This window comes from Myotis daubentonii, chromosome 13 (assembly GCF_963259705.1).
Source record: "Myotis daubentonii chromosome 13, mMyoDau2.1, whole genome shotgun sequence".
NCBI lineage: Eukaryota > Metazoa > Chordata > Mammalia > Chiroptera > Vespertilionidae > Myotis > Myotis daubentonii.
This window is the reverse complement of record NC_081852.1, coordinates 53,813,895-53,841,786: the sequence shown is the minus strand read 5'-3', so window position 1 is coordinate 53,841,786 and position 27,892 is coordinate 53,813,895. Positions and strand designations below refer to the sequence as shown.

General features: G+C 42.0%; 1 protein-coding gene across 6 annotated transcripts in view; it reads right to left on the bottom strand.

Moving 5' to 3' along the window:
• The window catches only part of VTI1A (vesicle transport through interaction with t-SNAREs 1A), a 324,045-nt gene that overhangs the window by 78,726 nt on the left and 217,427 nt on the right, over positions 1-27,892 (bottom strand). Inside the window, exon 9 of one of the 6 annotated variants that reach the window (XM_059661401.1) lies at positions 17,770-17,818. The exons of the other annotated variants lie outside the window; for them this stretch is intronic. Coding sequence (XP_059517384.1) covers positions 17,785-17,818 — 34 coding nt within the window. The 3' untranslated portion in view covers positions 17,770-17,784. Of the gene's footprint in view, positions 1-17,769; positions 17,819-27,892 lie in introns of those variants that run through there. 6 annotated transcript variants of the gene reach the window in all.

The window sequence follows — 27,892 nt, the reverse complement described above, 5'->3', positions numbered from 1 at the left end:
CTCATTGAAACCCCCGACAAGCCATTGAGACGACAAGGTGGCAGAAACAGCAGCCAAAGACGGATCGTCATGGGATAGGGAGGTGTCAGGAAATGCAACCAGAGGTGCAGCTGGCCACATTCCACCTGCCCTGTCTGATTGACAGCAGGGTGGCCCCTGACCCCAAGGACTGCATGCAGCATGGCAATCCGGAGCCCATTCAGAGCAAGTTCAGGCTTTGGAACGTGTGGAGGCCTCACCGTGCGATCATTCGGCTAGGCCACTGCTGAATTCCACGAGACTCAGGCACCGGAGGATAAAGCATTTCTTATCCAGGAGGGCTTTCCCCGCTGGCTTTTTGCCCACAATGCCCTAGCTTGACTTTCGGGCTCTGCTGAAAGCTTCCTAATAGAGGGCAGCCCCAAGTCCAAGGTAAACACAGTTCTGTCATCTTGTGAACTCAACAATCTCGTAATGAAATAACCATTAAGGTCCAGGTGGCTTGTGAGAGAAAGAAACTGTCACTGTTGAATCAGGTTGTATTGGGAAGAAAAGATTAGTTTCTCACTGAACTGCACATGTTTTGATTACTCTCTACCCACAAAATGTTACTCCCTTTAATATTTCAGGTGTCTAGTCACTTTCTTCCCAATGTATCAGGCATTCCTTGAGGACCTACTGCATTCCAGGGACTGTGCTGAATCCTGGAGATATAACAAAAAAGGAAACGCAGTCCCTTCGGCCTCAAGGATCTCACAGCCTCCGAGGAAAGCCAAGTCTGCAGAGAACAATCCATCACATGAACGGATCAACACTACAGAGAGGAGAGTGAGGGGGCACAGAGGAAAGAGTGGTTATTCAGCCCGAGGGCTTGGGAGAGCCAGGACAGAAGGTAACATTTAAGCTGGGCCTTGAAGATGAGTGAGCTCCACCTAGATGAGGGGAGGAAGAGCACTGGGAATGCTTTGCCCAAATGAGCCCTCCTCTGTGAGACGACGAGTCAAACTGGTCAGAAACCAAATGAGGAATCTAAACTCCCTTCCCATATTCCATTTTCAGTATCCCATTCACCCCAGTCACTGGAGAGGGAAAGAACTGGATTGTGGGGCAGTGAATAGTCTCAACTTCATTAACCAGGCAGAATATTAATTCTGACCTGTGGACATCTATGGGCTAGCAGGAGGGCTGACACACCCATGTCCAGATCTGCCTACGGGGGCTGATCTCCATCTCAGCTCTCTCCCTCACATCCACAGGAAGGCAACCATTCTACGGGTCAGGTATCAAACAAACAATACATAGGAAAGGCAAAAAGAACTGCAAGAATAATGACTCAGCAACAGAAAATCATCAACTTAAGCTTTTTTTTTTTTATCTTCAAAAGTATGTCCTGAAGGGAAAGGCAGCCACAGACAGCTTTAATTTGCCAGATCGCTGTATGTCTCAGTGACCTTGACCGTCATCTTCACATGGATGGAGTGCTCTTGTTCTATTTTAGCGGTACCACTGCGCTTCACATATAGAGGCTCTGCGTTAAGATCACAGAGCTGGATTGAGACCTTACACGCTGTTCCTGCACCCCCAGGGAATGCAGGCTCCTTGCTCACAATTTGCCTAAAATACAGCACGCCCTGTCGAAGGCATCCCAGGGAACAGAAGATGGGAAAGAGACTTTCAGAATTCTGCCTTATTATTTGCTAGAACTTTTTCTTTGAGTTCCTTTTTGTCATTTTTCAAGTTATCTCCTTATGGGACAAAATGAATAATCCATAACTCATTGGAATTTCTCCTTTTAAAAATAATTGTCAACTGTTGAGCAGGCTTTTTCCTTTGATCATTATGGATCACAGCGCTACAGGGTTGGAAGGGGTCAGAGAAGTCATCAAGAACCACAGCACATGTGATACCAGTAGCCCCTGGGATGAGCATCCTTGTCGAGTAGTCAGGTGTGGTGTGTCTACATATTTCCACCAACATCACTTCTCTACTCATTTTCCATTCAAAGCACTTCTCTCAGTGAGAAAGTTCTCTCAGATTAAGCCACAATATGTGTTCTAGTAATTTCCACCTACTGGCTGTGGGTCGAGCCTTTGGGGCCACAGAGACAAGTCTACCCATTTTTCTAAAGAACAAGTCTTGAGAAAGCTGCGAGTTCATTATGTACTTCTCACCATCTCTTACCTCTGAATGCACCAGAGTTCAGAGAGATGTCCCCAATTCTGAAATTTAGGATAGGCTCTCGTTTCTTACTGAAGGAGCTGCTTTTAGAGTCAAGCCCTTCCTAACATTAAATTTCTGTCCTAACTATGCTGCTTATCCCAACCAACATAACTTTCTTTATTCCTTCATTCATCCCTCTAATCTAGCCATACATTTTTCTACCCATCCACCCATCCAACTATCCATTCATCTACCATGTATCCATCCATCCATCCATCCATCCATCCATCCATCCATCCATCCATACATCCACCCATCCATTCATCTAGTACTTATTGAGAACTTGCCATGTGAGAGGTACCATTTTAGGGATTAGGTGAGAGTAGTGAACAAGATAAATAAGGTGTCTGTCCTTGAATAATTTCCAATCCAGTAAAGGCTTTTCACGATAATCAAGTAAATAAATGAAGAAAGAGAATAAGAATAAGATATTAGCTAAGGTGGTCAGGGTAAGCCTTTTTGAGGAGTGACATTAAGGAAAAGAATGAGAAGAAGGAGCCAGCCAAGTGATGATCTAGAGCAGTGATGGTGAACCTATGACACACATGTTAGAGGTGACACCCGAATTCATTTTTTTGGTTGATTTTTCTTTGTTAAATGGCATTTAAATATATAAAATAAATATCAAAATTATAAATCTTTGTTTTACTATGGTTGCAAATATCAAAAAATTTCTATGTGTGACACGGCACCAGAGTTAAGTTAGGGTTTTTCAAAATGCTGACATGCCGAGCTCAAAAGGTTCGCCATCACTTATTTAGAGGAAAAACGACAGGAAAATTGAATAGCCAGGGCAATAACTGAGCAAGAGTGAATGTAGGGCAGCGGGGAGAGGAAGAACAATAGGAGATGGAGTTTGAGAGGTATGGAAGGGTCAGACTACACACATGCACATACACACTTTAAATTTCACCACTCAGATTAGAGCCGTTTATAAATTCAATGTCACCTGCTTGTAGGAAGGACAAATCAAATCCATTGATCCCTGTCTCTCTGTGGTCCATGCATATATGCTGCTTTTCTCCGGAATGTCAGTTAAAAATGTTATGTAATATGTCAGTGGAGTGCCACAGGGGACTCAATGACCAGACTGACAAAAATATTAATTTCAATTAAATTTCAGGATTCCTGAGTCGTCTAGGAAGAACAGGGTAAACCATGAGCCAATTCACGTAACTCAAGAACAGGCTTTGTGTGTTCTAACCAATTATACCCCTCCCCTGGTTTTAACAGCTTTGTTTATGAAGCCCATATTGAAAATCAAATGTTTATTACCATTTTTTGAAGGTGAGGTAGAGAACTTGGCAAAGTATTGATTAATAACTTGTGGATGGCTGGTGCAGGGAAACCAGTTTGGAACCCAGCTGTAAACAGTGCATCGGCACAGTGTTTCAGCTGTTTGCAGGCTCAGAGCTTGCCAGTTGGTAATTAGTTGCAGATTTTCAATTACTTCTCAGCAAACAAAATAGTTTTATTTGCATTGTTTACGTGGCATTTTATTTAGAAAGAATCTGATTGATTATTTTTAAAGACAGTGAATCTTGAAGGTTTGGATAAAATAAATAGATACAGTTTGTAGTAGCCCTATATCTGTATTTTTGTTTTGAGTGATATCAGGGTACAGAACTTGGCTGAGATTCAATCAGCTCTATCACATGATCCCCAAATGCCTCCTGTGCAATTTGTCAAAAAGGAGATTTTTGGCAACTGCATGTAAAACTCTTGAGATTTGTTTTGTAATGAGCAACATAATCTGAGGAGGAAAACCCCCCCCAGCAAAGTTGCATTTTCTGCTAATTGAAACTGGTAAACCAATGTAGGTAATTTTAAATTCAATAGAAAATTAAAATAATTTTGTTTTTAAATGTTAGTCCTTAATACTTTGCATCAGGCGGGTTCTCTCCGTGACTTAGGGCTCCTTACATGCCCACACTTTTATCTTTGGAGAATGAAATTAAAACAATTCAGCAAAATACTTATTGAGGACCTACACCAGTGATGGCGAACCTTTTGAGCTCGGCGTGTCAGCATTTTGAAAAACCCTAACTTAACTCTGGTGCCGTGTCACATATAGAAATGTTTTGATATTTGCAACCATAGTAAAACAAAGATTTATATTTCTGATATTTATTTTATATATTTAAATGCCATTTAACAAAGAAAAATCAACCAAAAAAATGAGTTCGCGTGTCACCTCTGATACGTGTGTCATAGGTTCGCCATTACTGACCTACACAGTGGTTGGTGTTAGAGATGCTACCGAATGAGGAAGGTAAGATTTCTGTGCCCAGAAAGATCAGAGTTCAGTGGGGGAAGGGATGGAGCTTTATAAAGACCCTTATTAAAGACTGGCTGGAATAAGTAAGTATTATGATCAGCAAAAAGCCATGGGATTAGAAAGAAAGGAGGAATTTATCCTGATTAGCACATCAGAGAGGGAGATAAGGTAAAATGCAGTAGATGGCAAAGGAGAAATGGATCCTGCAGTTGGGAGGATTCCTGAGTCGTCCAAGAAGAACAGGGTAAACCACGAGCCAATTCATGTAACTCAAGAATAAGACATCTTGGGGAGAGGGGACAGGACACATAAAGGCATGCAAGAGTGAGCAGGAACCTTGGTCAGAGACCCATGAGTCTAGTGTGGTTGGATAGACAAGGTGTGTCAGGTGAGGTTGGGAATGAGGCAGAGGGAGTGGAGGAACAGAGGTGGACAGCCTTAGCATGGTAAAGAATTCGAACCCTGCTCTGCAGGTGGCGGGGAGCCATGAAGAGCCCTGAGCAGAGCAGTGACATGATCAGACACATCTGTGTCTGAGAATGACCCGCTCCTGAAAAGGGTCAGGAGCATTAAGAATACACATGAGAATGAATGGATTTTAGGAATTTCAGATGTGGAATCAACAGAACCTATAGAACAAGAAAATAATAGGTGTGAGACAAGAAGACAGGTCCAAACTGATGCTCAGGCTTCCATAGACGCCAATGACATTATCCAAGAGCAAGAACATAGGAAGAGGAATAACTGTGGTGGGGTAAGAATGATAAACACCCTTCCCCGACCCTAGACAATGCCATAGTAAAACACTATGGCAGACCTCAAAAACATTATGCTAAGTGAAAGAAGCCAGTCATAAAAGATCACATATTACATAATTCTATTTATATGAAATATCCAAAATAGGTAAATCCACAGAGACAGGGGCTGGGGAAATGGGAGAGTAACTACTTAACAGGTACAGAAGCATCTTTTTCCATAAGGAAAATGCTTGGAAGTAGAGAAAGGTGATGGCTGTAAAACATTGTGATTATACTAACAAACAAAACAAAAACAAAAACAAACTCCCCCAAACATCAGGGCAATCCATGGTACCTTGTATTCCAGAGTTGCATGTACCAAGAACCTCCTCTTAAACCCAAATAATACCAACACAGGAAGGGAAGGCAGGACTGTGCCCATTCGCTATGTGGAATTGCCTCTTAGGTTCCAGGGGCCACACTCCTTCCTACCTGTTATTATGCAGATTTTCCTTGGAAGGCCTGGGCTGACATACTTGGGAATGCTTAATTTACTACAACCTTATTCCTTGTGGGCATATCCTCTACTCGGGGACCGTCTGCCTTTACAATGTCAAACTCTGGCTGACCTGGTAATGTGAGCAGTCAATCCGTCATGTGGAAGACATACGAGGGGAGGGGAAGAAGGAAAGCACATAGAGAGAGGAGCATGTAGGTCAGGAAACAGTAAGGAAAACTTTCTGGCATGCACAGTGGTCATCAGTGACCCTGGGGGAATAAAGGGCTCCCTGATGCTCAGTGCATCATCAGGAAGATTAATGAACCTGTGCAAAGGCCACACACAATGTGAAAGGCCCCGTAATGGATCTCCAAACGCTGGAGTCCCTGTTTTCCAAAAGGGTCATGAAACAAGGAAGGGAAAATAGTCCCTAGTAGCCGGAGTTGGATGACCTCGGCCATGACGAACATTGCAAAGCAACGACTGGGCTTGTCTGGGATTCCCTTCATTCTCAAGTTGAATCTGGTCTGACAGATGTGGTGAGTAATTAAACCCTTGTCCATTCATAGGCTGAATGCTCGCACTGCCCAGAGAATGGGGCAGGAATAATGAGAGGCACAGCCCCTCTGGGACTATTCAGGAGTGCTCGGATTTGCATGGGCACATGAACCCGAAGGAAGTGGATTATGCTGGCTTGGCCAGGAAGTGGAGACTCCAAAGCGTTCTCATTTGCATAAATGATAGAAGGCCGAGAGGCTTCAGGGCTCTCTAAGGAGGCCAGGTGTAGCTGCCTTTCCTTAAATCTGGGACATTTTTGTAGTTAGATGCCCACTCAGAAGGCTCTATAGTAGGAAATTGAACTTATGATGTGATTTGCTCAAAAATTTTATACACATGTACCACTGTTTCCAAAATCCCTGATTTTTTACAAGCGAAGTTTCTGCACAGCCTTCTAATGAATAGATTCCTTTAATTACCTTGAAAAAAGGTGATTTGGTAAGGAGTAATGCATTCTATTATGATTACTGCTGTCAAATAATTTCTAATTGCGTGACAAGGTGCTTAAGTGAAGAATTGTTTACGGCTTTAAAAACACAGTTAATGCCTCTCAGAAAGGATTACTTTCTTTTTAAGTTTCAAATGAAGGCTACCAATTAATTAATCTATTTACATAAAAATGTCTTGGATCAGCTACCTGCAAAGATAAAGGGTGAAATCTATCCTCTAATTGAAAAAAAGAAAAACTGCTATAAAATATGTGGTAATAAACATACGAGAGTACTCTACAAAAAGCAAATGGAAGCCATTAATTAAAAACTGAAGTGTCCCAAATTTCATTTTATTTTATGCAACATTAAAAATCATGATGCCACAGACTTTCCTGAATAACTTTCCTTTAAACATGGCTTTCCATCTACACTATTTTACTGAATTTTCTCATCGAGAGTCATGCGAAATTAGATGATGGTTTCAGATTGGATGTACATCTCCCTTCTGTCTTTCCCCTCCCAAGTAGCTCACTCCGTGTTATCTCCCAGATTCACAGGCATCAGTCAATTGAACATGGGTAAGGCATTCCAACTTTCGCTCCTTCAGTTCTGAACGAGCCCTACCCTTGATACAAACAGTCATTACAGACCCAGAATGAAACAAAGAAGGCAGATATTTACTAGTGAAAAACTGAAGTTCCTTAATCACTTTAATATATATAATCAAATGGAAATTATACATTGCCCAGACTAATTATATATAATTTCTTGCCATTAGGTATAAATTATTCAGACTATATCGCGGAAAAAAAAATAAGAAAGGTTCATTTTTATAGCAGAAATTTCATTGTAAGGTTTATCTCTCAGTAAATCCCATCATTCTACATCTCTTCTTAAGTCTTTGATGACTTAAGTTTGTTTTCCCAAGTCTTTTCCCAGCTGACTGTACTGCCATTTTTGCTGTTGGAATTGGTCTTTTCATGGTAACTTACTAGACTTATTGACATGATGGTTGAGTAAAACCCTGAGAAGAAACATGGAAAGGGGAGGAGAGAATAGAGGAGAGAATAAAAGAGGCAAGGAAATGAAGAAGAAAAATGAGAGGGAATAAAAGGGGGGAAGTTTTAAAAAAATCCTATAGGTACAATTTGCAATAAATAGGAAGGAGAAATGCTGAGTCTCAGAGACTGATAAGAAATGAACTGACAGCGTCAACAGGACACCTGTCAAAGGGCTCCATGTGTTGGTGAGCTGGCAGGAGTGACACTCGGGCACGCTGGCTCCGCACCACCCCTCACTCTAAATGAATTTAAAGGCACCTCTTACACTTGCTCTTTTGGACTGACAGGTTCAAGCCACGAAGTGACTATCAATTGGCAGGTCCTCTCTCTGCTTTAGAAAGGTGTGCTGAGGGCAGGAATTATTAATAAACTTCGAGAGTCACATTCTCACTAGCAGAAATGGAAAACTCAAGCTCCAGGAATCTTTAAGGATGCAGAGAAATGAGTCACAGGATGGAGGAAACCAGTGGATTACTGGTGGCTGTAATCTCTCTCCCTTATATGCTCACTTCCACTTTTAAGATAACCCACATAGTTCATGTGTTTTCCTAAGAAGCTCAGTGTACTAGCTACTAACAATATTTTCATGCCATATTGGTGAATAATATGTTGTTTTTTTAAAAGATATTTTTATTGATTTCAGAGAGGAAGGGAGAGGGAGCAAGAGAGAAAAACATCAATGATGAGTGAGAATCATCGATCGTTTGCCTTCTGCACACCCCACACTGGGTATTGTGCCTGCAATCTGGGCATGTGCCCCGACTGGGAATCGAACTGTGACCTCCTGGTTCATAAGTTGATGCTCAACCACTGAGCCACCCCGGCTGGGCTGTTGTTTGTTTTTATAGTCAATGAGACCCAGGTTCAGAGAAGTTAAATGATGCATCTTCAGTGATGCTGCTGGGGAGAGGTCCTGATGTTGGACCTCCTGGACTTGAGGTATGTCCAATCCAGTCCTTGATCTTGGAACTTTCTGGGGGATTATCAGGTTAGCTCCCCACAAAGAAGGTTGAAGGAACTTTCCAGATGACACCCGGACATGACTCTTGGCAGTACCACTGCAGCCCTGAGAAGGCACAGTCCCCTTTCTAAGCCTTTGTATAGAGCATTCCGTAGGTTACACCAAAGGTGTCCACCATCAGCCAACTTTTAAAGGAGTATGGACATGGCTGTATTTTCATTGCTGCTTGTTTCTTTGAATGATGGAGTACTACCGAAGGGGATGCTCTTCTTCCATTGCTTATGACCTGTTAGAGCAAGCATGTCAAACTCGCGGGCCGCATGCCTCACTTATTTGGATGCAGAGTATTAGCCTTTGAGTCTGGCATGCTTGTGTTAGAGGGTATTTTTGTATAGATCTCTTGGAAATGACCATCAGTCTGTGCTGCTTTTCCTGTGACTTCTGTTGTGTATTGTGAATATGCTCAATGTCATGGAGGGGCAGTCTTCCTGAGACACAGAGACACAACCTTCTTCACCTCAGGGAAACTGTTTCTTCAACTGCAAAACTAGGACAACAATTCCTATCTTTGGGACTGTTGATAATTCCAGATAAAGCACATTGGTTGGCACAAAAAAGGGCCATAATAAGTGGTAATTATCACAATTATTATAATAGAAAAAGAAGTTCAAGTAGTTGTTTAAGGCTATGAGACAGCTTTATTTTCAAAATTTTCTTCCCAGAGGTTGCAACTGTTCAAGTCTGTTTGCATTCTCTCTGGTCTCTGCTGATATCAACATATTATTGAAAGAGGGTTAGAAGAGTTAATCCAAGAGAAACAAATGCTTCGTGTCGCTGGCCTCTTCAAGTGACACCTTTTTAATTAATTATTACCTTTCAATGACAGTGCTGTGGCCAGGTTCCATTTCCCCTGCTGGCTGATGGGAGTTCTTGGATCAGAACTGGTTTGGAACCTTTTTAGTCAAAGAGCAAAGGAGCCTTTTTAAAAATTTTTAGGAAAAAACCCAAAACCAAACGAACGAATAAACTCCTAAAGGCCAGCATGATTGTTAAGGTTGAGACGTAAGACAGACCTAGTTTCCCGAGTAGCTTGGCAACTTCCGAGGGACATGATCTGAGTAAGTTGTTCCCCTGCGTATAAAGTGGAGTAATAAAAACACTTAATGCTTAGGTCTATTGTGAAAGTGTTAAAAAAAAACACACCCACTAACATAAGTGCTTAGCCCATGCCTGGTACCTAGAAGTGCTCAGCAAATGATTATCATAATCATGTTACTGTCAATAAGCATAAAACTCCCATAGGAGTCAGGGCATTGGTACATGGAATGTTTACTGGTAGATATTGTTGGAGAAAACTGGGAATAACCAAAGCTCCCGTTACCCTAAGTTGTCCCCCCTTTATAAACACTTGGCGTGATTCTATTTCTTCTCTTCCATTTCAGGAAATAAATATGTACTTAAAAATAGTCATTAAGTTGAGCCCTCTGTGATGTATGTGTTTTAAAAAAAACATGGCAGTGACACCTGGGGTTATCAGCTCTTTTTGTGGAGACAAAGGTCATATCAGACTTCTGTGTCCATGCATTTTCTGGGCCCACATCCTGTGGACAAGCTCCTTTATCCTCTAAGTAATCTGTGCACGATAGTAAGTAGGACAATATTTTTTGTCTTTCTTTTCATGAGATAAAGCAAGCAGCCTATGTTATTTGGGATGTTGAAAAGCAAAATTACTTCCAGAAATTTCTAGTTCACGTAATAGCTGTTGATTAGCATAATCCAGTTGTTACTCTGCAACACGCATAACTGCACCTCCTGCTGATTTCAGCTGAGATAGGCTCGATTTTTCTTCTATTACTATTAGCAGATAATATATCTGATTCTATTCGATTATAAAAAAGAAAACAAATGTTCAGCATCACTAATCATCAGGCAAGTGCCAACCAAAACCACAATGGGATATCACCTCACGTCTGTTAGAATGGCTGTTATCAGAAATATAAGAAACAAGTGTTGACAAGGATGTGGAGAAAAGGGAACCCCGTGCACTGTTGGTGGGAATGTAAATTGGTGCAGCCACTATGAAAAACAGTATGGGAGTTCCTCAAAAAGTTAAATATAGAACTACTATATAATTTAGCAATTCCACTATTAGGTATTTATCCAAAGAATATGAAAACACAAATCTGGACAGATAAGTGCATGCCTATGTTCATTGCAGCATTATTTATAATAGCCAAGATGTGGAAACAACCTAAATGTCCATGGATGGAGGAATGAACAAAGATGATGTGGTTCATATATATAGTGGAGTATTACTCAGTCATAAAAAAGAATGAAATCTTGCCATCTGCAATAAGACGGATGGACCTGGAGGGTATTATGCTGAGTAAAATAAGAGAGACAGATATTGTCTGATTTTACTTATATGTGGAATCTAAAAAACAAAACAAACAAATAAAACAAAACAGAATTGTGGCTGCCAGAGGGAAGTAGGGGTTGTGGGTGTGTGAAATGGATAGAGATACAAACTTCCAATTATAAAACAAATAAATCATGGGGATGTAATGTACAGCATGTTGACTACAGTCAAGAATATTGCAGTGCATGCTTAAAAGTTCCCAGAGAGCAAACCCTAAAAGTTCTCAAAAAAACTAACTTTATGTGATGACAGATGGCAATGAAACTTATTGTGGTGATCATTTTGCAGTGTATACAAATACCAAATCATTATGTTGTACACCTGAAACTAATATAATGTTATATGTTAATTATACCTCAAAAATGAATGAAAGAAATCTCTCTATATAAAAGCCTAAGTGACTGTTCGACCATTTGACCGGTTGCTATGATGTGCACTAACCACCAGGGAGCAGACACTCAAGGCAGGAGCTGCCCCCTGGTGGTCAGTGCACTCCCACAGCAGGAGGACCACACAGCTGATCTACAGGCGCCAGACACCGGGCTCATGGCTGGTGAGCGCAGCTATGGCAGCATGAGCCTCTTCCGAGGACACTCCCCCTGTGTGCCCCTCCCCCATCCAGACCAGGACCAGGATCAGGACCAGCATGGGGACTGACTGGGCACGAGCCCGCTGTTGCTTCTTGGTCTTGGGTGTGCAGGTATTGCCTTAGGATGGGCGTGTGGAGACTGCCCTAACCGGTTTGGCTCAGTGGATAGAGTGTCGGCTTGCAGACTGAAAGGTCCCAGGTTCGATTCCGGTCAAGGGCATGTACCTTAGTTGCAGGCACATCCCCAGTAGGGGGTGTGCAGGAGGCAGCTGATCAATGTTTCTCCCTCATCAATGTTTCTAACTCTCTATCTCTATTCCTTCCTTTCTGTAAAAAATCAATAAAATATATTTTTTAAAAAAAGAGAGACACTGCAGCAGAGCGGCAGCGAGCCTATCTACCGGGTGGGGGCGGCAGCAGGCACAGCAGGGTGGGGAAGACAGGAGGGGTGCTGCACCAGGCCCAGGCTCAAGCTCCTCCCTGGCCGCCTGCTGTTTCCTGCCCTACTACATCTCTCCGGGGATGATGGACTGCCGGTTTTGGCTGATCCCTGCAGGCCATGCCAAGGGACCCCACTGGTGCACGAATCCATGCACCAGGCCTCTAGTAAAGACATAAAGCAGGCAGAAAGAAAGAAAGGAGAGAGAGAGAGAGAGAGAGAGAGAGAGAGGAAGAGAGAAGAGGAAAGGAAAAAAAAGGAAAAGGAAGGAAGGAAGGAAGGAAGGAAGGAAGGAAGGAAGGAAGGAAGGAAGGAAGGAAGGAAGGGAGGGTCTGTTTCTAAGCAGGATCTGGCTCCAGAGAATCTGAGCCGTCCTAGGTGAAATCCCTGTATCTGGTAAGTAAGACAGCTGGTGGCTTTGGGTTCACACCATTTCCTCAGCAGCCCATTTGTGTCACAGCTGTGCTGCACCATGTCAGGGTGGCTGCAGAGTGAGTGGACCAAGGCATGCTGGGAGTGGAATGGACTACTGGGGGTGGGGTGCGGGAGGGCAGGGTCCTCTTCAGGCCGGTAGGTCCTCCAGGTGCCAGGAGTCTTGAGAACTAAAGGTGACTTTTCACAAACCCAGTTTTTAAAGACAAGATTTTGGATTCCTTCAAAGAGTGGATTTTACGAATCCCGAGTTCTCAGGGAAGGTAGAAGGATATGACAGGAAGAGAAAAACTCTATTTTCCTCCTTTCATTTATAAAATCTTACTCTGAAGATTAAATAAATTATTTTCTTCCCATTGTAGTATTCTACTTGAGACCATGGTGCCGTGAGAACGGACCACATTTGTTACTCTGACTTGTGAATTCACGCAGTGTGGACACTGAAATACAAACCACCCTGGAAGCCTCACAGCTTCCACAGTGGGGACCAGCTACTTCATGTCACTCTACTTACTTCATGTCCTGTGAGACTATCCAGTGAATAATGACTGTTATAATTTATTTCCTATCATACTTTCTTCCTGTAAGCAACTTCAACTTCTTAGGAATTCCCACAAGAGTATCATTAGGGAAAGAATGAGGCTTCCCTCTTGGTGAGTGATTTTGCTCTGCTCTGTCTCCTCCAGCAAAGACTTCCTGCATGCCTACTGTGTGCCTGATTCCAGGTGAGCTTTACAGAGGGAGGTGTGGAGGAAGATAGGCTAAAACAACACAATAGTAGGTTGAGTGAAGGCATTCTGGGTGTCACCGTTCTTGCTTGTTGGACTAGCTGAGATGAAGGATTTTCACTTCGGTGTTTCATTTCCAACCTGGTGAGCACTGTTAAGGGGTTATATTCACATGACAAGCACACAGTTCAGGCCACATGCAACTCACCCTGTGGACTCAACGTCACTCAAAATGATTCATGCCCTGTTCCATGAGACAAGTCCACTGACCATGTGCTTGGATGTCACAGCAATGTCACATTTCTAAGGGTGTGCAGATGCTCACTCTCGGTTTCTACACTTACCATGTCATGGAATAACAGAACAGTTCATGGGCTGGCACCAGCAGTAGTTCTAGACCAAAGAATAGATAATGTCCAGTAGAGCAATTGCCAGCTGGCACCCTGGTTCCGGCTCTGTGCCTTCTTGTCCAGCCTCCTACCCCATCTCCAAATCCTGCAGTCACCAACAAGCCAATGCAAATCAGGACCTAGTCTGTGAAAACCAAGTCAACTCCAAGATGGTTTGAGGCCTTTGAAGCCAATGAAATTGTCTATAAAATTTCATGTGCATATTTCTAGAGAGAAGGTCCATAGCTTTCATCTGGTGTTCAATAGGGTATGTGGCCTAACAATGGTCAAGATGAACTACTCAATACGTTTTCATTACCCAGGAACTCCAGTTAAAACTTTCAACATGTAATCACCCATGCTTCCCAGGATAGCACATACTCCTGAGGGCACCATTGGTTTTAGGAAGACCCCCTAGCTCTGTGGTTGGGCTGACCATGTCCATGGTGTTTCAAAGCACTGTTGTTTGAGTTAAGAAGGAGACTAGATCTGTTTACCAAGAGCTTGTATTTCAACAGGAGGTTAACACTCTTCAAGAAATAAAAAAACAAATAGTATATGCAAAGTATTGTTCTTTTCTTTTTAATCCTCACCAAAAGACATGCTCCCATTGATTTTAGAGAGAGAGGAAGGGGGAGGGAGGGAGAGGGGAGAGAGAGAGAGAGAGAGAGAGAGAGAGAGAGAGAGAGAGAGAGAGAGAGAAAGAGAGAGAGAGAGAGATTGATTCATTGCTTCTTGTACATACTCCAACCAGGGATTGAACCTATAATCTAAGTATGTGCCCTGACCAGGAATTGAACCTGTAGCCTTTTGGTGTATGGGGTGATGCTCCAACTAACTGAGCAACCCTGCCAGGGCAGAGTCTCACTGTTCTTCAGCATTATGGACGTGTTTCCCACAGTGGTGTCTTAGGAGATGAGTGAGGACATCAACTAAGAAGAGGAAGATGAAAGGTTGAGGGGAGGTAGGCTGTGGATGGAGGAGAAGTGAGCACTGGCTGTGATAAGCCTGTCTGGGGAGGGAGTATACAGGTGGAACCAGCTGCTCATAAACAGCAGCTCTGATGAGATACTGGGAAGATGAGGTTACCATTCTGACACAAACATAACCATTTAAGAGGGAAGCTACCCCTAGTGTCCACACTGTGGTCTTTACAGACATAGAAAGAAACTGTAATTCCTTATAGAAATAGTTGATTCCATGTTTAGGAGCTTGGGGTATTGTATCCTGCCAGAAAAGACTAGGGGTGATCAGAGGCAACTAGAAGGGGCTCCCACTGATCAAAGATGAGAAAGTTGAGCATCAAAGAGTAATGACCACAATGGAATGACACATGTAATATAGATAAAAACCCAAGTGCTTCTAAAAATATTCAACAACAAGCAAACAAGCCTCATTGCTGACTTCTGGAGGTTGCTGGTGCAATTCAATATTCTGAAAATTGATTTAAAAATGCAAAGTGGTATTTAGGCTGCTTCTCTTTTATAAACTATATTTCAGAGTAACCAAATAGTTGATAAGTTCCATATAGAATAATAGCTAATAAATGCAGGAAGAGAGATAGAATCAAAAATCATCATGTTGCAACCTTTAATGGGTATAGATTGGTTATCAACGGTTACTAAAACTATCAGGTTAACAGGTAGAGAGAAAACTTCATAATGGATGGATCAGGAGGTCCACTGATCAATCTTGACATCAATAAAAGTTGTTATGCCTCCTGATGTGATACAACTGAATCTGAACTTCATTAAGCTTTTAGAACTAACAACTAATTTACGGGAAGTATGGAGGAGAGAGAAACATGTTTAACTGTGCAATGAAGATGCCATAGGCCAAATACATAATATGAACATTTTTACAGGACAATGATCTGGTTTCTTCAACTAACAAATATAATAAAAATAGGAAGAGGGTCTGTAATAGAGTAAAAGATGCTTAAGGTTGGTTCAGCCAAACACTGTAGGTATAGCTTGCTTGGGTCCTGATTTAAAATGCCCAACTGTTGGTGAGCATTTGTGAGACAATTAGGGAAAACTGAACCTGAACAGGGTAAGCGATCATTATTAAATTTGTGAGGCGTCATAAAGGTACTGTGGTTAGGTTTTTAAAGGCTATGCTGCATGTGCTAGAGCTACATGCTGAAAGAGTTACAGGTAAAATCAAATATCTGGGGTTTGCTTTAACATACCTAGCAAAACAGAAAAGAAAAGGGGAGGGGGAAGAAAACAAGAATGGCTACTAGTAAATGTTGGTAATTGTTAAAGCTGGATATTGGGACATGTGGGTTCACATGTGTGTGTCTGTATGTGTGTAAATTTCTGTAATAATCTTTTCTCACAGAGAGAGAATCTCACACAAAACAAAGCCAGCAAGACAGGCAAGTTAATGAAAAACACAACCCTTATCTACTTGAGTCTTTGACTTCATACCCACATTTGCCCTGACCCTGGGGTCTGAGGGAGGACAAACCCAGGTCAAGGGAGGGGGTTTTCTCACTGGCCTCCATAGTATGGGGTCACTAGGTGCCTGGGAATTTGGGGAAGGGTGGAGAGGGTGACTGTGAGGACCCCGCAATCCCTCACAGAGGTTGGGGCAGTTTTCTGATTGGTGGGAGGGGACGAAGGCTTCCAGGATCTACCCTGGAGAGGAAAGGGAGAGGATCGTATTGTTGTCTAGCATCCTCTTTAACCTCATTCCCAGAGCAAATCCAAACCAAGTACCAACAGCTCCATGCCATCTGGAATTCTGTAACACACTGCTGGCAATATGCCATGGCGAGAAACCCTCAGAACTTAGGTGACTGGCATATTTAAAGGCCACACACATCTTTACTTCCAGCCTCTGTCTATCCTCTGACATGTTATTAATGCATTTAAAGAACTGTGAGTAATTTGGACTTGGAAGGAGTTTGGTCAAAGGCAATAACACCATGCTTGATACAAAAATGACCCATTGGGACCTGCGATATCTCATGCCAGCTTTTTCCAATTAAATGACCACAACTAGCAAACGACTATTAATGTGGGGGCTGTGTGGGATGCAAAGATATGCAGTGTCTGCAATGGTGAGCCGCAAAATGCTTGTAGAAGAAAAAGGGGTGGAGCCAGTTTCTCATATAAGTTCTTGAGACAATGATGTTATTCAGCTTACAATCCTTTGAGCTTCTCCTAGGGATAGTCCACCAATTCCCACAACTGCAGTGGAGGCTCTTGATGGAAATTGTATGATAAAGAACCTATAATATCTACACTTGTTCTAAACCCCAGAGTTGGGGACTCTTGATGCTCTCTCCTCAGTTACTAGAGCTACCTCAAATTATTTGTTCACCAGCTGAAAAACTAAATCAAAACTATGTCTAGCTGCCTAGCTGGTGTGGCTCTGTGGTTGAGCGTCGACCTATGAATCAGGAGGTCACGGTTAGATTCATGGTCAGGGAAAATGCCCGGGTTTAGGGCTCAACCCCCAGGTTGGGGCATGCAGGAGGCAGCCGATCAATGATTCTCTCTCATTACAGATTTTTCTATCTCTCTCTCCCTCTCCCTTCCTCTCTGAAATCAATAAAAATATATTTTAAAAAAAGAATAAATAAAAAATACTGATGCTGGGAGCCCACCCCAGAGATTTGGATTCCTTTGGTCTGGGGTGTGGCTGGTCATCTGTATTTTTAAAATTGATTTCAGAGAGAGACAGAGACAGAGGGAGAGGGAGAAGGAGCGTGTGTGAGAGAGAAACATCAATTAGTTGCCTCCCACATGCACTGCAACCAGGGATCAAACGCATACTCCGGGGTATGTGTCCTGATTGGGAATTGAACCAGTTACCTTTTAGTGCCTGGAATGATGCTCAACCAACTGAGCAAGATCAGCCAGGGCTGGTCATCTGTATTTTTAAAATACTCCCTAGGTGATTCTCAGGTGCAACCAGAGCCGAGACCCACTGGCTGAAGTTGACAAACGTGCTTCTGAAGTGCTTTGTAAAAATTAAACACAGATTTGTAACTGCTGCATACCTTCTCATCTTGGACGCAAAGGACGATGGCGTATTAAAGGCTCACAATCGAACTAAGTTGAATATGGACCTTGCTGCGCAGAGTATCTGTAAACATGTAAGGGAAATGCTACTAAAACCACTTGGAAACCAGTAATTCAAGTTAATAAAATTGGTTACTCTCTGTTAAACAGAAAGCCCTGCACCTTTGGCGGTGCAGGATGAGAGTTTATCAGAGCCAAGGTCTCTTTCTTCAATAAGAGGACCTTTTAAGCCAGCACTCCCTCTTTACCCAGAACAAAGATCCACAATCCTAGTTGAAAGGGATCTTGAATGTCATCTAATTTCTCTAGGCAGGCACACCCCCCCCCCCACACACACACCCCAATGCAGCAATCCCTCCTAGATTACCCTCCCAAATGGTCACCCAGCCCTCACTTGAAGAGATGAATGACAAGAGACCTCACTCCTTCATAAGACAACACATTTCATTGTTGGGCAGATCAAGTCTTCTTTATATGGGCTCAAAATTGCCTCCCTATAATTTGTGCTTGTTCACAGCTCTGTTGTTGTCTAGAATAATGGCACAGTCTCCTCCTCTTTCAAATGATTGTCCTTCAGCACATCATTAAGGCGGAGCATGGTGCACTAGAGGGAACACAGGAGCCAAGAGACTTGGGTGTGAAATCTGGCTCTGTCTGGGACTTTGTAGCAATGAAAGCCCTGTAGGCCCTGGTGTCATCTGCATATGAAAACAAAGACGATGAAACATTTGTCTTGCATAATCAAATGCTTTGTAACGGAAAAGGATTCTATAAATATGTTATAACATCAGTAGGTAATTTGAGGTACTACATTTTTATACTGGAGCAATTCTTCTGTCAATTGAAATTTATATCCTGTTTCCAAAGTTAGGTATATAGTTTTGCTAAATAACTGTATTAATGGTGGTAAATGAGTGCTCCATGAATCCATCTCTCAGATACCTGTCACAGGGATTTAGTGATCAGATTCAGTCTAGCAAGATGGCACGGGTAACAGTGTGCTAGTGCCAGGTTTGAGTCATCTGACAGGCCAGAGCAAATAAAACTATGGACCTGGAATCAGAAGGTCTGGGTTGGAATCTTCTCTCTACTGTGTAGGTGCCATTGAAGAAGTTAGCCAACCTGTTTGCCCATACACAAAACGTGAGAATGATAATATCCATGTTACATGTGCTATTATAAGGATTAATAATTATTAAGTACCCAAAAATAAATGTTGTGGATTCTAGTTTCAGAGCATTTGACTCTTACTTAAAAAATTAATCAGCGAGAACTCACTTGAAAAGAGCATTATATTCTCTCAAAAGGAAACAGATGCTCAGTTATCTGGATCACACCTGGGTAGAATTCCAACTCCTTCATCAACTCTCTGTGGAACCTGCATATTTCACCTCCTAGGCTCTTGCTTTCCTAATTTGTAAAATGAGTTAATTGTACAAACTGATCTTTAAGCCATTTCCCAGGGACCCAATATCCATGTTGCTAATCAAACTGAAAATAAATTTCAGAAGTAAATTGAGTCCTGAGAGCAATTCAATTATTCCATCATCCAGAAATACTACCATTGTGAAAACATCTTTGGTTGGTAAGTTTGTTTGAAAATTACTCCCTTTTGGAAGATATACTTGTTTACAACTTAATTCTGTTAGCCACATTCCCGAGATGAAGTAACAGAAACAGACATTTACCCACAGAAGAAATACAAATGACCAATAAGCACATAAAAATATGCTCAACATCTTAGTCACTGGAGAAATGCAAATCAAAACTATGCAACATCTTAGCCACAGGAGAAATGCAAATCAAAACCACAATGAAATAGTTCCTCATACTGGGATAACTGTAATATAAAAGCTAGACAATAACAAGTGCTGGCGAGGATATGAAGAACAGGAACTCTTGTACGTTGCTGGTAGGAATAGAAAATGGTCTACTGACTTTAGAAAAGTTCTTCAAATACTTTTGGAGTTCTTCAAAGGTGAAACACAGAGTTACCATATGATCCAGCGACTCTATCCTTGGTACACAGCCAGGCGAAATGAAAACATATGTCCACATGAAAACTTGTATTTGAATGTTCATAGCAGCATTATTTATAACAGCCGACGAGTAGAAACAACTCAACTGTCCATCAGTTGATAAATGATTAAATAAAATCTGTTTATCCGCACAATGGAATATTAGTTGGCAATATAAAGATATGAAATACCGATACATGCTACAATATAGGTGAACCTTGAAAACATTATCTAAGTGAGAGAAGCCAGGCACAAAAGACCACATATTGTATGATTTCATTTATATGAAATGTCCAGCAGAGGCAAATCCATAGAGACAGAAAGTAGATTAGAGGTTGTCAGGGGCTGGTGGGAAATGGGGAGTGACTGCTAATGGTTACCAGATTTCTTTTTGGGGTGATGAAATGTTTTAAAATTGGTTGTGGTGATGTTTGCACAAGTCAGTGAATATCCTAAAAGCCATAAAGTTGTATACTTGAAATGGGCGAATTGGATAATATGTAAATTATATCTCAATAAAGCTGTTAAAAACTCAATAGAAGCACATAACCATTACATATAATGAGTAAGAATCAATTCAATTTAAATCAAAGTGCAAAAAACATGGGTGTTTGTGTCATAGGGCTTTGTGCGGACAATTGCGTTATATCAGCGGTTCTCAACCTGTGGGTCGCGACCCCTTTGGGGGTTGAACGACCCTTTCACAGGGGTCGCCTAAGACCATTGGAAGACACATATATAATTACATATTGTTTTTGTGATTAATCACTATGCTTTAATTATGTTCAATTTGTAACAATGAAAATACATCCTGCATATCAGATATTTACATCATGATTCATACCAGTAGCAAAGTTACAGTTATGAAGTAGCAACAAAAATAATTTTATGGTTGGGGGTCACCACAACATGAGGAACTGTATTAAAGGGTTGCGGCATTAGGAAGGTTGAGAACCACTGCTTTATATGTTCAACTGCTTTAAGACCATCTTTGCATTTGGATCATTTTTCAAGGAGGAGCTAAAATTTAAGGAAGTAAAATGGAATAAACAAGGTTATTGCGGAACATGAAATATATTTCTTTTATTTTGCTACCTACGAGACACTCAGTGGTGTAAAATGCCATTTAAAAACAGAATGGCAAAGTTTGAATGAGAAAATGCTATTTCATCGGGGAAGATAAAAGTCTCCCCTTCTCTTCGGTGAATACAGGTAATTTCAGACGCTGCAGCTCCTAATTATTCCCTGTTGAAAGCTAAAAAAGGGTTCATATTGAAAACAGTGACCTCCGGTTTGCACTGAGAATGAAGGCAGACACAAATTCTCATTTCCCTAGAATCCTGGTTGATAACTGAGTTGGAAAAAGCATGCATTTCTTCATTACAGTGCAGTCGACTGTTCATTTAAATAACAATAACCTGCATAAAAGCCACAAAAGCATTATCTAGCAATTCCACTGTGTTGAAATGCATTATTAGTAATAACAATGCCAGAGAGAGTAAATAATGACTGTCTTCTTATAGTCAGCATTATTCATGATTGCTTAGCTTTATAAAAGGGTAGCTTTTCTATTAGTGGCGCATTCCACACCTTGGTCAACATTATTTGCTTGGATAACTCTTGAACTGCAAGGGATTGTAAAATAGAGCTATATTCTTTCCTGGGTTCCCAAAGGGCAAAAAACCTCCTCCAATTCAGTGCTTACGTATCATATATTTTTAACAGAAGATATCTGAAGAACTCAACTTCTGTTCACTGTATATATGTAAAAAAATTGGACTTAAAGTCCTCATTAAAAGATAACACACTTGTAATAGTACTTACTTAAAAATGTAAAATTTACATCAATCGTTTAACTTCACTTCAGAGGATTTCCTGCTGAGAACAAACTAATGCTTCCTTATTCAAGGTTCCTTGAGCCCAAAGTCTGGGCCTTTCTTTGCCTTATTTTTTTTTCACTTCCTGAAACATCCAGAACCACTCCCCAACCCCCTCCCCCCTGCAAAATGCCACTAACCACCCTTGTTATGGGAGCACCCTCAAGTGCATAGCAAATGAAAGGAGAGTTTGAAGTCACTCACTTCCGAGTTTCCAGGTTTCTGTGGCTAGACAAGAAGTGTCTTCTCAGTGGACGATATCAGCTATACTTGGCTTTGACAATGGCTGATCAAAGTATAACTTACTTTAAGATGGGGCAACAGGATTATGCTTACAAAGTGTCATCTTGAGGGGAACACTGCACATGGGGATGACTGACCTTCATTCAGACAGTGGAAGTTTTTTCGTTTGCATGTGTGCATTGAAGGTTGGATTTTGGTGTGGGAAGGAAGCATGAAAAGTTGCAATCAACACCATAATGAGTGAGTTAATATTTAGACAACAAAGGGTTATGTGCAGGAAAATGCTCTAGAAGGGTGTGTGGCACATTGCATTTTTTTTTCCAAAATTGGCCATGTTTCCCATCCTACTGGTTTTCTACAACTTTGCCAACTCTGAGTCAAGAGGTAGAGTCTGAGTCCCATCCTACTGAAACTGGGTGGGCTGTCTTGATGAACAGAATGCAGCAGAAGTGACACTCTGTGACTTCCTAGGCTAGGTTAGCAAAGGCCATGTAGCTTCTGCCAATCTTGCTCTTGGAACTCATCTTTGGGCCCTGAACTGCCAGGCCCGAGGCCACCATACTGTAAGGAAGCTCAAATAGTTCATGCAGCTAGACTACACAGTAAGAAAATCCTTGAGGTGAAAGAAGAGATGCCCAGCCAGTCCCTAGCGACTCCCAGATTCTGGCTCTCCCCAGCTCTTTTAGCTCCACATTCCACCTGAAGGCAACGTCACAAGAGACCCTGAGCCAGAACACCCAGCCAAGGTGCTCCTCAATTTCCAGCCCACAGTCATGTGAGAGCTCACGATTGTTGTCCTAAGCCACTACATTTTGGGGTGTACACAGCAATAGATAACCAGAAGAGGAGGAGAGGAGACCTGGGAGGACACGCATCTTAAATAATACAGAGGGCACATATCATTTGGAGCCACGTCTTTGGGACCATGACCTCTAGACATGCAGATAAAGGTAACAGAGAAGTATCCTTGTAAACCACCAAGTAATGCCCAACTCAGGCGTGGTTCAGAGCCCTTACCTTCTCCGCAGGGGGTCAATGTGCCCTCCCTGGAATCTCTCAATTTTCCATACAGAGGAGCTTAGGGCAGCAAGGGGTATGAGGGAAGTTGCTATGAAGCTGCATTTACAGAGCAAGCACAGTCTTCTCATTCTAACTACACACTTGGGGTGTCACTGGCAGCGCTGGTGAGGGGCCCATGAGATGGTGAGGAAGATGCCCCACCACTAAGGCACACACTGGCACAACTACTGGTTCCTGCCTTACCTTTTTTGCCGTTCAGTAAAACTAAATAGCTTACAGTGCCTGAGCACAACATATTTTAACGCCTCCAGGTCCTGTTTTCTCTGCTTTGGCCAATTCATACTTAATCTCCAGAAGTTGGGCCAGTCATCACCAACTCCAGGACTAAGGACCCCATGTGTGCATCTACTGCTATATTTAAGTTTACAATCAAATCCTTGATTAGATATGTTTTCTCGGAAGACTGTGTACACTGATAAAAAGATACAAGTTACTTATATTTATACTTTTATTACCTAAAAGACTGCCTTGTCCCAAGCTGGTCCTCAAATAAGTGTTTGTGGAGATGAACACACAAACAGAAGTTGGCTTCAAAGGATGAATTTGGTGACACTGTCTCCATGCACTTCAAACATACCGAGCTCCTCCCTGACCTCCCCTAGAAATTTCTCTGTCCTGTAAACTCCCAGGAGAATACTTCATCAGAGTTGCTTTCATGGCCCATCTCTTCCCCTTGGACCCTCTCCAGATGGTCCACTCCACGTGGGGGGCTCCAGGGACCATCCCCATCCTGAGTGCTGAGAACAGCACTTCATATGCTCAGGGCACGCTGGGTAGAGCCATGAGTCTCCCTGTCTCAGGACTCTTACAAAGTCCTCACTGACCCTGAACTCTCTTCCCCGAGGTTAGCAATCTAGCCTCCAGGGAGTCTGCCAAGGCACCAGTCTTAGATATGTTCAACAGGTGATAGCAAGATGCGCTCAAATGATTGGAGGACAACCTGCCAAAGTTCTCAGAAGCTTCCTGTGCCCTTGAAGTAGGTCATCCTCAGGAGCAGTTGCTTTTCATCTACCCAGCAGGTGTGTGTCGTCAAAAAAAATATCATAAAACGTTTTCCAGCCAGGAACACATATCTGGCAGGGAGAGGAAGCACACAGGCTCACTGATGACGGGTCTAGAGGGAGAGCAGGAGGCCTTTTCTTCTTAACATGTGGGAAATAATACTTTTATTAACAAGAGGGTCCCACTCCCACTATTTATTGTGCCCTTGTCCATCCAGCTACCCTATCTTCCCAACTAAGAGCCTTCCGGAAGAAACTACTTTCAATTTTATAACTTTAGTTATTTTCATAAAGAAGATTCCTAAGCGTGGCACCACAAAAACACATTTCCCCCCATTAAACTCTCTGACTTTAAAAACAATCATGATAATAGGCTACTTTGGCTTACTTAAAACCCCCCAGCTATTTTTAGTATTTAAATTAGTCATTAGTACTATCTTCTCTTTTGCTGGTGGGTACAGGAGATTTTAAAATTCAGCAATTTGTGGTTTTTCATTTTTGTAAGATTAGGGAGTACTTAATAATATGGTACAATTTGTCCTTGAATATGCCAGAGCCTACCCCATTATTATTACATGCCAAATTACCAAGTATCATTGGATCCAAATATTAAAAAAAGAATTATAAAGAAACATAAGCCTGTGGTTTAACCTTGACTTCGTAGTTATGAGTATACCTTAAAAAGAGGAAATGTTTGGATTCAAATGTGGATAAGTTTTGGTTTTAATTTTATGCACAGTACTTATAACTCCCAAAGCCAAAGATAATTCTAAGAGAACCATGCACACAATGTATGTCATGTGAGATTGGATCATAATTATTTCAAGATGAATTGTGTAGACCACAACAATTTTTTACTCACATGATGGTGGATTTCCTTAGAGCAGTGTTTTCTGTTCTCACAGTGTTTCCCAGACATTCAGATACCCTTTTCCCAACTTGAGTGCATCTGAGGACCACCTGAGCTCATACTTATTTAGCTGTTTTCTGTATATCAACTTGAAATTAACCTTTCAACCAAAACAAAACAAAATAAAACAAAAAAACAACCCAGAAAAATTCACCTCATCTCAAGCATGGTTTGGATGGTTCCTTAAATTTGTTCAAGTCAAGGCTGTCCTGCTCAGAAGAGGCATGGCATAGCACGGCAATTGATTGACCTTTTCACTTGAGAAATTGTTTATTAAGCACTTACTATGTGCCAAACCCACTTGCAGATGCTGGCTTTATAGCAGCAAGCAAAATAAAGTTCCTGCTCTCATGGAACTTATATTCGATACAGGGAGAGGACATAATACACAGCAAGTATATAATACATTCCAGGTAGTGTTTTGGAGAAAATGAAGCAGGGGAAAGACACAGAGTGGCCAGGGGGTATTTGAGCAGAGATCCGACGTGGCACAGAAAACAGTGGACTGGTCCAAGAGAGGTAAAGGCCTAGAGATGTCATAATATTACCCATCTCCATGCTCATGCATAAAACTCAGTTATGTCCCAAGATAAAGTCATAGGATGATTTCCCTTCCCAGTAAGAGAAATGACTATCTCTCATGGACTGGGGAATTGCATTTCTGGGACAGACTGGCCTACATGGGTTACAGTAGAGAGTTAGAACACAAGAAGGTGACCAAGAGTTCTGGGGAGAGCCAGAGTGGAAGGCAGGGGCTGAGTATCAAAAGACATGGAAAGCACAAAAGGCCACCTCCTGGCATTTTCCCTATGGCCTGGAGAGCAATCTCCATGTGCTGTAAGGCAATTATTTCATACGCCAAACTTAGCACAAGTCCAAGAGCTGTTGAGGTTCACTGTGGCATTTCTCCCCATTTACAGAGAGAGCAGCTGGTAAATTTGCTCCTTAAATATTTGCTTATAAACCTGATTCGTAAGTGACTGACTGGAAACATCACTGATATTACAAGTGAAACACATTAATAGCAGCATAGTCTGGTTATTAAGCAGATGTTTCCCTTTGACCACATGGTGACTCATGTTCCTTGGAAGCTGACTGCGGGACGAGCACCCAGCTGGTATCAGGTTCTAGAAAAGGGGAGCTGACCTCTTAAGGCTGATGGACGTGAGAAGCTGCACTCCTGGCTGAGACCTGATAGTTGTAGGAGTTGGAGCAAGTTACTGAACTTTTCTAAGCCCTCGTTTCCTCATCTGGAAGAGAAAACGATGCTTCCCTTATGGGTTTGCTCTGAGGGTTAAATGAAACAAAATGAGATAATGACCATATAGCACTGAGCATTCACTCTTAAAATAAATGCCAGTTAAGTTGACAACAGTGTCTGTCCGGCATGGCTCAGTGGTTGAAAGTCAACCTATGAACCAGCGGGCTCGATCCCAGTGTGGGGCGTGCAAGAGGCAGCTAATCAGTGATTCTCTGTCATCATTGATGTTTCTATCTCTGACTCCCTCTCCCTTCCTCTCTGAAATAATAAAAAATATGTATATTTTTAAAAAGATGACAATAGCAATCATGGTTATTAAGAAACAGACACATGGTTCTTCAGTTCTGAAACTGAGAAGGAAAGCCCTGGCTTGTAGATTCCTCATAGGGTTAAGTAATATTTAGCCCTTTTGTGAGTACTGATGCTCTGTTGGGCTGGTGAGGGCAGAACAATGGTCAGGCAGAGACAGGAACTAGGGAGGGAGGGTCATCCACCTGGACCAGGACCCAGCCTCAGTTGTTATGTAATCAAAATCCTTTGAACCTGCACCAATCTCCATTAGCAACAGAAGCACATCGGTCCATGTTGGGGGAGGGAGTGGTGGAAGTGAAGTGCCCGTGAAAACTGGGTGGGCAAGTCTATGGCAATGTGCTTCCCTTAATAGGCACATGTCCCACTAATGACAGCTTCCTGAGGAAGGGAGATGACTCTCCACTGAGTCCCTCCCTCCCATTTATTCCCTTTCCTCCTTCCCTTCTGGATTATACATTCAGCTGGATTTGCATCATTTACATACACATATGTGTGTGATATGATGATTTATACCATGCAGCTCCACCATGCCATTTAGTCCACATATAGTTATGGAGTCCCACTTGGGTCCAGCAAAGACATAATTAAGAAGATGAGAATTCCCAGGAAGACTCTGATTTTTTGTAACTCCATGGTCATGAGCTTTTGCCAAAAATACATGTGAGGCCTCCAACTTGCTACTGTACTGGTCTAATAAAAGGAGATTTGCCCGAGTAGATTTTGGGTGATTGGCTAGCCCAATGTAATGTGACACCTACAACGTTTGGGCTGATGTGGGAGGGGAAGAGAAGAATGAAGATCCTCAGGCAGGATGTACCTGAAAAGGATGGAGTACATCATGGGCAAAAAAGCAGAAGATGTAGGTTTGATGATTCATTTGGTCACTTAAATAGTGAAGGAATAGTGAGGGACTTGAGATCTCCACTCTAGACTTACTTACTGGGCGCTGTGAGGATCAATCAAACAATGTTTGTAGGTGATTTTTACTTCCCTGAGACTATGCATGTGTCAGGTGTCTTCAGCTAGAGAATGGATGGAGAATTGATCAGGATAAAGAGGGACAAGGTTTAAAATTCAGAACCACCATTCAGAGCCCACCAGACGGTACGAAGGACCTAGGTCAGTGATGGTGAACCTTTTGAGCTCAGCGTGTCAGCATTTTGAAAAGCCCTAACTTAACTCTGGTGCCGTGTCACATATAGAAACTTTTTGATATTTGCAACCATAGTAAAAGAAAGATTTATATTTTTGATATTTATTTCATATATTTAAATGCCATTTAACAAAGAAAAATCAACCCCAAAAAATGAGTTCGCGTGTCACCTCTGACACACGTGTCATAGGTTCGCCATCACTGACCTAGGTGATGCCTACTTTGTGGGTTTCACTCAGACTGGAGCCTCACCATTTAAAGAATTCACTCTCTGTTATTGTCC